At 38.1% G+C, this 13,387-nt stretch overlaps 1 protein-coding gene across 1 annotated transcript; it reads left to right on the forward strand.

Moving 5' to 3' along the window:
- Positions 1 to 1,581: 1,581 nt before the first annotated feature.
- LOC145586983 (WAT1-related protein At1g44800-like) lies at positions 1,582 to 5,988 on the forward strand. Its single transcript, XM_081643984.1, has 7 exons — positions 1,582 to 2,120; positions 2,305 to 2,367; positions 2,561 to 2,677; positions 4,148 to 4,400; positions 4,513 to 4,671; positions 4,782 to 4,933; positions 5,511 to 5,988. Exons 1-7 carry the CDS (start codon positions 1,921 to 1,923, stop codon positions 5,737 to 5,739), a joined length of 1,173 nt encoding a protein of 390 aa, XP_081500110.1. The 5' UTR covers positions 1,582 to 1,920; the 3' UTR covers positions 5,740 to 5,988.
- The last annotated feature ends 7,399 nt before the right edge of the window (positions 5,989 to 13,387 follow it).

The raw sequence follows: 13,387 nt of genomic DNA on the forward strand, positions 1-13,387 counted from the left end.
TCCCTACCAAGTGTAGTCCCAATCACCAGTACACCAACATCTAATTGGTACTTTTGAATAAAAATATTAACTCTACTATTTTTTTATTATTAATATTTGGGTAATGTGTTGAAGAATAGACCTCCCAAATATCACCACATGTAAGTGTCTCACATTGGTTGAAGAAGAGAGAGTCACTACAAGAAAATAACCTTTTCGTAGCGATTATTTTAACCTTTAGTATCGATTGTAATTGCAACAAAAAGTTTTCCCAACCAATGGTCATTCGATATAATATCCCCCGTTGCATTAGCCTACAGTAGTGGTTTTCAATATCGCTGGGGTTGGCCTCAATAATCGATACGAAAAACTACATCCAATCGTGGTGATTATTATAGCGATTACAATCGCTACAAATGTTGAACTCATTTTCTTCTTCAAAAAAAAAGCATGCATATGATCTTTACAAGATTCGAACATGGAACCTTAAACTCTTAAATTAAATGTTTCACCAATAAGCTATGAAATATTTTATGTATTCTTTGTCAAACAATATTTATATATCTAGTGTAGAAAAGGCTTTTCGTATCGATTTTTGGGATTTAGTGGCGATTGTAAATGATAGGATTTCTCAAAATTATATAAATGTGTAAAAATAGTGTGGATATGCATTATTATGTTTTCCGTATCGATTTTATATGTGAAAACGATGGCGATTGTAAAATGATACGACTTCCTTAATTATTTCACAAATATACTTGCATATTGTAGCAAATGTACAATCGCTACAAAATAATCGCTACGAAAAGACATTTTTCTTGTAGTGAGTTAATCACTTTATAAGGCTAAGGGGCTACTCCTTCTATTGCCATATGGTTTTGGGATGAAACCTCCTTAGACTTGTAAAGTAGACTCTCTGTCTTGATTTACCAGTGTAGCCCAGACCCGTATTTAACATGGTATCAGAACCAGGCCCACGATATGAGACTTGACTTGGCTAAAGTTCCCTGGGCCAAGAGTTGATCCATGTGAGGGGGAGTGAAGAAGCACTGTAGCCTGAAAATTCACATGAGACAGAGATAAAAGGGACCTTACATGTGAGGGGGAGTGTTGAATAATAGACCTCCCAAATAGGTGTATGTTTATCATTTTGCTTAATATTTAATGCCCCAATTACTTCTATTATATCTTTTTATTTAAAGTTAATTGATTTTTCTAAAACTATATTTGACGATCAAAGTATAACACTTAGAAAAACAAAAATGTACTATAATTTCTAGGGAATGGGAAATGTAATTTAAAATTCAATCAAAGACTACAATAATGCTTTGAATTGGGAGAAAAAAAAATAGATACTACTCCGTATCATATTTGAAAGCATTTTTTTAATTACAAAATAAATAAAAACACATACGAGTATATATTTTGTATTTTAGCTTTCATATAGTAGTCTTTAATGTGAGGTTACTCTAGAAAATCATGCGAATAAACTTTTGATAAATTATGTTTATCTTTATTATAACTTTTGCATGCATTACATGTATAAAAGGCTAAGCTAGTCAGTAGTTTTTAAAGTAAATAAGGAGTAGGGAAATGATTAATGAAATAGTATTCTGAAATAGGAAATTAAAATGAATACGGATAAGGGAATCTAAATTAAAATCAGCAATGAGATGAATTGAAGATGCATGCATAATGCATTAAGGAACATGCATACGTGTATTGGGGATTCACATCCCACCAAGTGAGTCTACTTTTCTGGTGTATAAGAAGGCTCATTTCTACATTTGGTGCTCCTCATCCCCTGCTTACTTGTCTTGTCTTCTCTCTTACTTAGTACAAGCTACTATAAGAGAGAAACCAGTTAATTAGAGCTTAAGAATACATACATATTAATTGAGGAAGTAAAGAGCGGGTTTTATAATTTGGCAATATTACAAAATGGGAATCAAGTCAATCGCCGCAAATATAACAAAGATCAAGGCATACTTGGCTATAATTTCACTCCAATTTGGGTATTCTGGGATGTACATAGTAACAGCGGTTTGTTTGAAACATGGGATGAACCATTTCATCCTCTCCGTCTACCGTCATGTTTTTGCCACCCTTGCCATTGCTCCTTTTGCCCTTATTTTTGAAAGGTACCTACAACCTCGTCTTTTTTTTTAAATACTGCATCCGTTTCATATTATTTACAACGATTTAACGTTAATAGTTATAAATATATGAAGCGAAGGTAGTACATATACAAGTATAATTAATTTCCTTTTTAACATCATTTTTTGTGATACAATTTTAACTAATTACGTGTTTTAACTTGTGCAGGAAAACTAGGCCCAAGATGACCCTCTCAATCTTTCTCAAGATTATGTTGCTCGCTTTTCTCGAGTATAGCTCTCTAAATTTACTAGCTAGCTAGCTTTCCCAATAGAATTTTCAATTGATATCAATAAACTATCTTTTAAATAACTACACATTGAAACGAATAAGATCCCACACACACACACACATATATATATTATCTATAATTGTTTTTTAATAGATTAATTAACCTCCAATACATATTATTCACAAATTTCAGGCCTGTGCTAGATCAAAATCTATACTACGTGGGATTGAAAGATACATCGGCAACACTTACATCAGCCAGTGTCAACATCCTCCCGGCAATTACCTTCATCATGGCAACAATTTTCAGGTACGACGTACTTGACAACTAATGAAGCAATTCATATACTAGTATAATGACTTCTGACGAATAAATATTTGAAAGAATTTTTTTTAAAACTCTTAAGTTGGATATTGATATGTTTATTATATAGCATAACTGTACAAGTACTCCGAGATTTATGTCTTACGTGGCAGTGTTTGATTTGACAAACTACATAGGATTAAATACAAAATAATAAATTGGAAAAAAAAAACTAAGAAATATGTTCCCTTTATTTTCTTTAACTAGCCTTCTGGCACGTGCAATGCATGGATGGTTTATAAGTATATTAATATAATTTTTAATTTTATAATATGTTTTTTTATTGGAAAATGAATAGTTTATAAAGGAAAAGAAAGGGTGAAAATTAAATGTAATTGTAAAAGATATTAAGTTAAGGGAAAATAAACCAAACATTCATATATATATATATATATATATATATATATATATATATATATATATATATATATATATATATATATATATATATATATATATATATATATATTTGACATGTGGAATCGGAGAAAATAAAATTTACATGTGACATGATAAGGATGATGGTTAGTGTTTTTATAAATATTAAGTATAGATAGATATAGATTTAGATTTGTAACACTTTACTTTGAAGAAGAGATTTAGGTAAAGTATAAATATACGTAATACATAAGCCTTCTCTATTCTTGGTATAAAAATTATAATTCTAACAAAGTCAAAAAGTTATATTGCAAGTAAAAGAAAAGTTGTATACGGATGAAAAAAGTTTTTCAATACGAGTAGATATTACTCCGTATTTCGTATTGTACTAACACATCAACACATGGATTAAATAGCTTATTTGCAATGGGTTGCATATTTTCGTAAATGTCTTTAGTGCGCGTGATGTGGTTTCAACAAAATGACTTTTTTAGTATCAACAATTTTATCGGGGGACACTTTATTTAACTTTATATGAAACCATGAAATGACAAAACCTCTAACCCATCTCTCTTGTAAAGGCCTTTGTATTTTCAATCATGGCTAAGCTATTTGGTGATCGAATAATTGTTATTTATTATGTCATGTAGAAGTGTACTGTGATGCTATGCTTACAATAGTAGGATAAAATTTGATGTGCGTGTCTGAAATTTGAAATAAGGTTAATATATACTAAATAAAAAAATATATACTAAATAAAAAAATCTACTCATTTTGTATTTATTTAAATGCATGTTTGGATTTATATTTGTAAATGCACAACTTTAATCAAATTTTTTGTCTTGGATGCGGGATACAACAGTTTAGTAGCTCTATCTTCAAATAGTGTTAGCAAAAAGTTTAAAAAATTATTTTATTAAAGCAGACACCCTTAATTTCTCTGTTGGTCATAATTTAAGCAGATATTGTGATTAATTTCAACTGCAAAAAAAAGTACAAAGGTTAAAATAGTTAAATGTGGAATGACCATGATTATAGGCTGGAGAAGGTTGACATAAGGAAGTTACCAAGCCAAGCCAAGATCATAGGAACCATAGTGACTGTATCAGGGGCAATGGTAATGACCCTTTACAGAGGACCAATCATCAATCTTTTTGGAAGACACGGAATTGACCACGTTCACTCCGCCACTGCTGTTGCTGCTGCTACTCCATCAACTCAACATTGGATTATTGGCACCATATGCGTCCTTAGCAGCTGCTTGGGATGGGCCGCTTTCTTCATCCTCCAAGTAAGGTCCCTCACAACTAATTTAATTACGTAGATATTTATTTATAAATTCGATTAATCTCTAAATTTTAATTAATTTTGATGGCCTTGGTGGTCGGGTTACATACATACAGTCATTTACTCTGAAGGAGTACCCGTCACAACTATCTTTGACAGCATGGATATGCTTCATGGGATCATTAGAAGGAGCAGTCGTATCGCTTGTCATGGTAAGGGACATGAAAGCTTGGGCACTTGGTTGGGACTCCAGACTTCTTGCCTCTGTCTACACGGTAATCTTTTATATTACTCTATTAGTTGATAAACATTCATTTTATAGAAAACTTGATGGTAATAATTAAATTAAATTTGGTATTTATGACTGATCAATAATTTAATGCAGGGAGTGATATGCTCAGGGATTGCTTATTATGTGCAAGGAGTTGTTAACAAGGAAAGAGGACCCGTTTTTGTGACAGTTTTCAGCCCTCTTTGCATGATCATCACCGCTGCTTTAGGATCCATTATATTGCATGAGATACTTCATTTAGGCAGGTAATGTCAAATTAAATGACTTCATTTACTTTACTCATCAAATTAAAGCAAATATAAAAGCTATTTTTGGACCCACCACTTTTAAATTTTAGAAAAAACTAGAATTAAGTAATGCTTACTTGGAAACCTAGCCTAGCTCATTAAAAATAAAGCTAAAGCCCACTATAGAGAGAGTTAGTTTGCTATGGAACATGACATTGCCCAATAACAAAAAAATAGAGCAAAAAAAAACTTCAAGCCAAATAGACTTCCTCCCTTTCTAAAACTCGCTGGGCCACAAAAGTTATTTGGTAACATTAACTACTTTTTATTTATTTATTTTTTTATTATTTTTTTTAAGCCTATACCATTTTTGTATATCCATGACCTTATAATGAAAAATGATATTATGATTATGCATTGTACGCATAAATGAAAATGGAGCAGTATCATAGGATCTTTAATTGTATGTGCTTGCGTGATTTATAAGTAATTTCAAATGCTACATCTGTTAATTGTTATCTGTAACTTAAATTTTTTTTTTTATCTCACAGAGATAGTAATAATATTAAAGATAATAGAAATTTTTTTGGTGCAGCATCATAGGAGCTTTGGTCATAGTCATAGGCCTGTACACGGTGGTATGGGGGAAAAGCAAGGATATCCGAACATCTGATGAGAAAGGCAAATTGCCTATTGTCATCGACACTGCCGCCACCACCGCCACCAAATCTATTGACATTACTACCCTTACTTCGGACGATCAAACCAATCATTTGGAAATCCCGACGACCAAGAAGATCTCCTCATCACAAGAGGTCGCGTAACTAACACCATCTCTGATGGAGCCCCCTAAAATTATTAAACAGGAAACAAAAAATGGATGTTTGTTGGTTAATATGTATAATTTGGATTATTAGACAAAATCCTTATAGCAATTAATCTAAATTTTTGAGATAAAAGGGGACTATCATGAAGAGAAATGATTAGCTTACCATATATTGTTGGATTGAAAGAATATTAATCCTTTTTATTTTTTTTTTGTCATCTTGTTGCTAATCAATTTGATTTTTATCTCTCTCACTTGTTATGACACATCTCTGGCATTTCCCGCTGGCAATTACCTTATTTCAAAATGGACTTTTTTGCCTCATATGATGAATCACGAGGTGGGGAAACTATTTCAAAGTAGCTACTTTTCCAGTTAGACGATACTGGTTTTAGGGGTGTAGAGTCAAAGAATTGGAATATCATAGTTCTCCAAATGTTACAGTACAAATGTTCATGTTTCAGAAAGTGGACTTTTCCAATCTTAAAGTCCCCGCTAGGGTTGTTTAGTCTATACTGGTTTTAGGGCGTAGAGGCTTTCCCGTTGTAGAAGGATTTTCAGATCTTTGATATATAGATCTTCTCTTAAGGGGTAGGTCGAAGACCTATTGATGATTTCGCTAGATTGGCCACTGTTCTATTGAATAAAGAGAGGAAACCCGATGTTCGAGGTTGGAATCGCCCTAGAGTGAAGTTGTGAAGTTCTCGAACAGACCCTTCCAAAGGAGATTTCCGCCCGGTTCAACTTGAGTACTCCATTCGGGGTGATATATAAAGGCTAAAATCGTCAGCAGAATAGCTAGTTTTGAAGCCGGTTGAAGGGGGATACGAACTATCGGATATAGTTCGAAATGAAGCTATTAAATGGCTCAATCCGGCCCCTAAATCTAAATAAGTCGCGAAGGTTGATGGCTTCGCTAAACCTTGCTGCCTTTACCTTCAAGTCCTCCGATCCTTTTCCTTACGGCCTATCGTTGGTTAAAGCATTTCCTTCACGCGGTCTTCTTAAGCCTATGTCTTGTGCTCTTCCTTCTTCTTTCCTGTGCCGCACAAACCAAACAAGCTAAAGCTTTCCTGGTTGGTACAATCAAAAGGGTCAAAGTTCGTTAGATGAACCAGTTGTTCCTGCTTCTACCACTCACTCGCATGCCTAAGCTCCTTTCGTTGCTTGAGAGTCGTAGGCAGATGTAAGTCAGTCTAAATAAGATGATACCTATTAAATAAAGGTAGAAGCTCCTACCGTCCAGGAAGGAAGAGCTAAACGGAAGCACTTATTTTATTCCCCTTCTCTAAGGAGTGGAATTCTTGAGAAAGAATAGAAGGACTAGACTAGTGACAGAGAGGGGAAGGTTTAAAGGCTTTAGGCGGTAGGCTCAAATCCCTGGGATAGGTGGATATTCCTCATGCTTAACACATGACATTTCTAAGTGGAATTCTTCCTTCTATTTTCCATTCATAAATAGAATAAGGATTCTTCGTCCAAGCGCGCATTCTGTTGCCTGTGTCAGGAAGGCTGCTCTTCCCTGGCCACTTCGCCACCTTTGTTTGGTACGTAGTTTGTCAAAGAAAATCGATTTCTTACTGTAATGAATGAATTCGAGGATATCCGCTTAGGTATGTAGTCGCTTATTAAAGAATAAGGAAAGATGATCTATTGGCTCACAATTTTTTGAATGAAAGAACGAGGCCAGCGGGCGTACATTACCAGCATTCCCGGGTGTAGGTTAAGCCCAGGGTCTTATCGGTACGTGTTGAAGCTCTAGAAGACCGATCTCCTTAAAGAGAAAGACGAGTAGAAAGCCTCAAATGAGAAATCAGCCATGAGGCGGGCGGGGTTCTCGTGAGATTATTCTATAGAATGGGCCAATATCGTTCAAGCCTAGGAGTCGAAGTCTTTGCCTCTTAAGAAGCTAACAAGAGGGGTCAGAGTCTTTCTTTCGAGGGCGGCCAATGTGCGGACCGTGTGCCCCTTTCATTATTTAGCAAAAGGGCAACTGATTCTCATGCTTTTCCTCTCCTCATTTTCCGGGGAAGAACGGTAGAAGAAGTCTTCCTAGGCGGGGACATATGCTCCCTAGAGTTAAGAGGACGGGGACCTCTTCTTTAGCTCTTGCCCTCTTGCGTAGTGAATTCCTTCCTTCTGAGCTTCATCTAGTCAACAGAGAAGGGGAATAAGAGAATAAATGTATACTTCCCGCCAGTGTACGGATGAATAGGTAGGAGCTTCTTTACTTTAGGGCTTTAGGCCAGGGATGAGTGGGAGAAAGCAGTCCAATCTTTTCATTCCTATATGGATGATAGAACCGCCTTCGATTGGTCAGCAACGAAGAGAGACGGGGTCGTCGAACAAGTGTCCCTGCTGTTGCTCCTCTGGTGAATTTAGAGAGTCAAACCCACAGGTGAGATTTTGCTAGAGGAAGGATAGGATTGAAAGGCTACTTTCAATTTCAAAGGGTGCTGGTGATAGAAGAGAAGGAAGGGAATTAAAGTTTCCATTTTGAATTAGGTCTATAGTTGCTAGTTGCTTCACCCCAATATGTTGATTCAAGCAGGAGTAGGAGAAGCTGTATTGGATGCTATCCTTTCCTTCTTAAACTCTGGCAGTTTGCTTAGGGAGGTTTTATATACCGTTATTGCTAAAGTTCCCAAGATCCCTAATGCCACAAAGCCAAGTAATTACAGACTCATTTCATGTTGTAACACCATTAATAAGTGCCTCACTAAGCTCATAGCTAATAGGTTTTCTTGGTGAGTTTATTTTGATTGATCCATCACAAACAGCCTTTGTTCCTTGCGGAAGTCTAATGGACAACATTTTGCTATCTCAGGAGTTACTAAGGAATTCTCATAGGGAGTCCCCCTGCCCTAGGTGTGCCATCAAAGTGGACTTTCAGAAAGCCTATGATTCTAACAATTGGAATTTCATTTTGGATACTCTACATTGCTATAATTTTTGATCCATTTTCATCCAATGGATCAGGACATGTATCACCACTCCTTCTTTCTCTATTCAAAATATCTCTACCTTAGTCTCCATCAAACTCACTGAAACGAATTATCTTCTATGGAAAGGTCAAATCCAGCCATTCCTTATAGGCCCAAATCTTTAGCCTTTCGTTGATGGATCGTTTCCTTGCCCCCCTCCATTTTTCCCTTCTTATGATGGTAAAACAATGAATCTCAACCCATCTTATACTTCATGGGTTCAAACTGATCAAACTCTTGTCAGTCTAATCAATGCGACTCTCACCGAATCTGTTCTTGCCTTGCTCAAGTCGTTGGTCTTCAAACAAACCTCTCGTGACGTTTGGTCTTGTCTTCAACCAAATTTCTCTCAACAATCGCTTGCTAATGCTAGTAATCTTCGCTTCCAACCTCTCTCCGGAAATCAATCTATTTCTCAATATCTTCAACATGCCAAAATCTTGCAGATTCATTGGCTGCTATCAACGAACCAGTCTCAAATGTTGACTTTGTTACCTCCGTTCTTCGTGGTCTTGGCCCAGATTATGCTATGCTAGTCACTGCTATCTAAAATTTCCCCACCTTACCTTCTTTTCCCGATCTTCGTGCTCGATTGCTTTCCTTTGAGTCACAACTCACAACAAGAATTCCTTCTTCCAATTCTTCCCACCCTACTGCCTTTTTAACTACCCGTGGTCGTGTTATTCGTGGTGACTTTGGACGAGGAGGTCGTGGATCTTTCTTCTCGAATTCAGGACTTCTAGGCCCTACCCCTTCATCCGACTTTGATGGACGACGTGTTCAATGCCAAGCCAAATTTGCTCTCAGTTGCTAAATTTACGAAAGATCATTTTGTAAGTTTCACACCTTAATGCAAGCACTAAGCAAGTAAACTACCTGTCTTTATTTATTTTTTTTAATGAAGTTGCTCCCAGGCCTGTATCACTTGAGTATGTCTTTGTCCTTTGGACTGAAAAAGGGTTTTGATTCATTGCCTCTCCCGAGGATTAGGAGAAAGGGCCGGTCGAGCTATTTCATAACTGGACGGCTTCTTGCTTCTTGCGTGCTCTATTTACTTTAAAAGCGGATTCGCCGACTTTGACTTCTAGGCTTGAAGCCTTCTCTTCTCGCTCTTTCATCAAAGCCCATACATTTTCTTTATTTATCTCGTGAAAGCACTCATGGAAGTCTTTCTGGATTACTTGAACAAGAAACTCTATCCCAAAAGTTCTTCCTTCCCCCTTTTAGTTGAGTTCTTTGAATCGCTCATTGGCTTTACTTTACTAGGGTCATAAGGCCAAGGTGAGATGCCTTCCTTCATTGACCGGGCTTGGGCACAGAGGCAGCCCGGCAAAGGACGAGCTATGACCTTCAGTCCCAAGGATTTTTACTATTGATCAGCAGGTCTCCTAGGATTCGTCTTGAATAAGTAAGGTAGTTTACTTGCTTACTCGTTAGAGTAAGGATTTAAGAAAAGGCCCTTTCAAGCCATCTTTATGTCCCCCGGTCCGGTACAAGGGCTCAATTCAATATGATATAGGACAGGGCTTCTTTCCGCGCAGCGTATATGTGAAAAGAATCGATTCTAGTAAGTCAACTGAGTTCAGTAGTGAAGCATTGGAAGCTCAAGTCCGGAAGTCAGGAAGCTTTACAGTGGCATCACAGGAATAAGAGAAGACGGTGCTAGTCGTTGAGGGATAAAATCGCTTATGCGAAGCATAAGGGATGCCCGCTCTTGCCGCTGAACATGCTATGTGTACTTGTCTCCGTGTCCTTACGTCTCCTGATACCGATGGTAAACTCAAGAAAAAAGGTTTTGGAAGAAAAAGCGAACTAAGAATATCTTCCCATGAAAAAGATTGAAATGGCACCATGAAGACAACCCACCGCTGGAACTTGCTTTGCTCTCGCTCCGCTCGTTCCCACCTGTCTTCTTCCCGCTAGAGTGAAAGAGGTTTTTCACTTCCTTCACCCTAGCGAAAAAGTAACAAACCTTCTTTTATTGGCCTGTTACTCTTAAAGCTGGATCCCCTCAACTTTCCCCTTAGAGTGCTTTAATCATTCAGCCATGGATGCAAAGAGACTCAGCGAGTGAACTAGGTTTTAGTATTCCTTCTCGAGCTTCTATTTCTTCCGTTAAAGGAGATTCGAAAAAAGATGGAATAGGAAGACGTGTTTCCATAACAAAGAAGATACGGGTTGAGAAGAGGAAGTTAGCAAAGTTAGACAAGATTGGAATGAGCATAGGAACATGTATTGATGTACCAGATTGGCTAATGCTCCCAGGTTGATGCGATGTATTCCACCAGTTGACCGGAGACTTGATTATTGGTATATCGATCGGTCCGGCACGGATTGAAATAGGAGCCAATTCTACAGGAAGCTTTTGAAAACACAGCGCACCCAAGTAAATAAGGAACGAGATGAATACAGAAGTTAAACGCGCATCCCACACCCAAAAGGTGCCCCACATGGGTCTTCCCCGAAACCCCCCAGTAACTAAGGTAAACAACGTGGAAAAAGCACCCATTTCTGTACCGGTTCCGGAAGAGCGGTTCAAGTCCCTCCTTCCGCTCCTGGCTTCGTCGTTTAGTGGTAAGGAGTGGAGTAGGCGGCGAGTAGAGTGCATAAGTTTTAGAGTTAGAGAGAGGCAATGAAATTGAAGTGGGATGTGGAATGTGATTGGTGATGGATGGTGGTTATGAAATAGGTTCGGGATCATCTCGCATCTAGATCTGCAGTTTTTCGGGAGGGAACAAGAGAATGAGGTTTGTTTCATTTTTAAAGAAATGCTTTTCTATGATCGACACGAGTTTTAGACAGCGTCTTGAACTTTGGGACCGCACCCTGTATGTCGGCCTCAAGTTCCTCGGCTAGGCAACTACTAATCCTTCTTCTCTTCCTTCTCGCCTTTCTTCTAAAAAAGTCTTTTTTTCCTGACTTGTTCCAAGTAAGTGAATTGGCATTACCTTACTCTAAAGAGTCAGTCAATTTCATTGCCTTCGCCTTCGGCTACTACCGGCTGGAAAGGCTTGGCTCAACATTGGATTTGTTTGAAAAGAACTAAGGATGGCGTTCATTCAATCAAATCTTTTATACTAACTCAAACTAATTACTGTCTTTGGAAAGAGTTGTTCCCCGCATTCTTTCCAAAAACTTCGCTTTAGCGACTCGCTACACCCCTTTCTACTGGTTTTTGAAAGCTCAAAATCTCCTCTTCCCCCATATTTCTTATCCTTCTCGCATCGGTTCTGCATCAGATGATGAGCCCATGCGAAAACTTTTTCTTTTTTTTTCGCTCGGTAGGCTATTAGATTGAGTCGAAAGCCTACCAAGGCATAAAGGTTCTGATTTGAGCGAGAGCCCGAACGGGGGACGCGAGAACATCTTGATCGAAAGCCCCACTGTTCTGAATAGTGAAAAAGACTTTTCCAAATTCGATCAAATCGATCGAGAATCTCATCATCTGTTAGGTGGGCTAACCAACCGACCGAGTTGGGCTGAGCGTCCATGTCGCAGAGCCTTTTGTCTAGCCAAAAATCCCATTTTTTCTCGAATCGGAGCGGATCCAATTCATTGGCAAATGAGAAATCTGCCGTTTTAACACTCAGAAAAACCCTAGAAAAAAAGTAACTAAGACAAGAGCTAAGTAAGCAAGCAAGAAGGAGAGGCTAGAAAAGGCAAGGGGCTCTCCATCTCTAGGAGGATTGTGTCCACAATCTGGTAATCTAAGCTTTGCTTCTTCTGGTCGGCTCGTATTAGCCTGTGCTTTATTACAGCTATCGCTATCTCGTTCTTTTAGTCTTTTTAACGGTACTTGAATCTTAAGTCGCGGTCATGTCTTGCCCTCCTCTAGTATAGTGACCGCTTTCATGTTTTCCCCGAATTTCATCACTTCCAGGCTCAAGTGCCTCTTCATCCATCTTAATTCCAAAGGCGAGCATCTCCTGACTGTAACTGCTATGGGTTACAGTCAATAGTTCTTAACCAACTCTTTCTCGCCGAGCTTTAAAAAGTTTTAAGAGAGAATAGGGAGTAAGGCAATGCAATTGTAGAAATTGGACTCGGACTTTCTTTCTTCTCCTGCGGAGCTCTGATAAAGTCACCGGTGGCAGGTTAGGACAGTTCTCTTGCTGCTGATTTGGCCCTGCGCTGATTCAGGAGCTTCTTCTTTAGTCTAGGTTATGAAAAAAAAAGAAAGGTAGTTTACTTACTTAGTTAAAGCAAAGCATTAAGTGGTGGACGAGAACAAGAAGCGTTCGCCAACTTTGATAGACATAACATTGCAAGCAAATAGAGCAGAGAGCTTACTGTTTGTTTCTATTAGAGTCTCGAGCTTGTTGTAGTCGGTCCTAAAGGGAGAATCTTGCTACTTACTTGCTATATCCCCGCGTCCTTGCACGGCTCGAATTTCTTTTCGAAATCCCTTTCCCCTCCTCCTCCCCCCGTTCTATCGTCCAAAACAGGCCGTATATGGAGTATAGCCAAATGGTAAGGCATCGGTTTTTGGTACCGGCATGCAAAGGTTCGAATCCTTTTACTCCAGATTATGAACACCCGATCGGATCTGTCAAGAACGAGCTAGCTGACGACTAAAGGGGAAACTTTTTCCAAGCCAGAAACCCGAGCCCAGCTTGTAGCAAGCCAAAAGTTTTACTTTTTTCTACTTTCTTTGCTAAGAGA

The sequence above is a fragment of the Chenopodium album genome, chromosome 16 (assembly GCF_948465745.1).
Source record: "Chenopodium album chromosome 16, dcCheAlbu1.1, whole genome shotgun sequence".
In the NCBI taxonomy this organism is placed as follows: Eukaryota; Viridiplantae; Streptophyta; class Magnoliopsida; order Caryophyllales; family Amaranthaceae; genus Chenopodium; species Chenopodium album.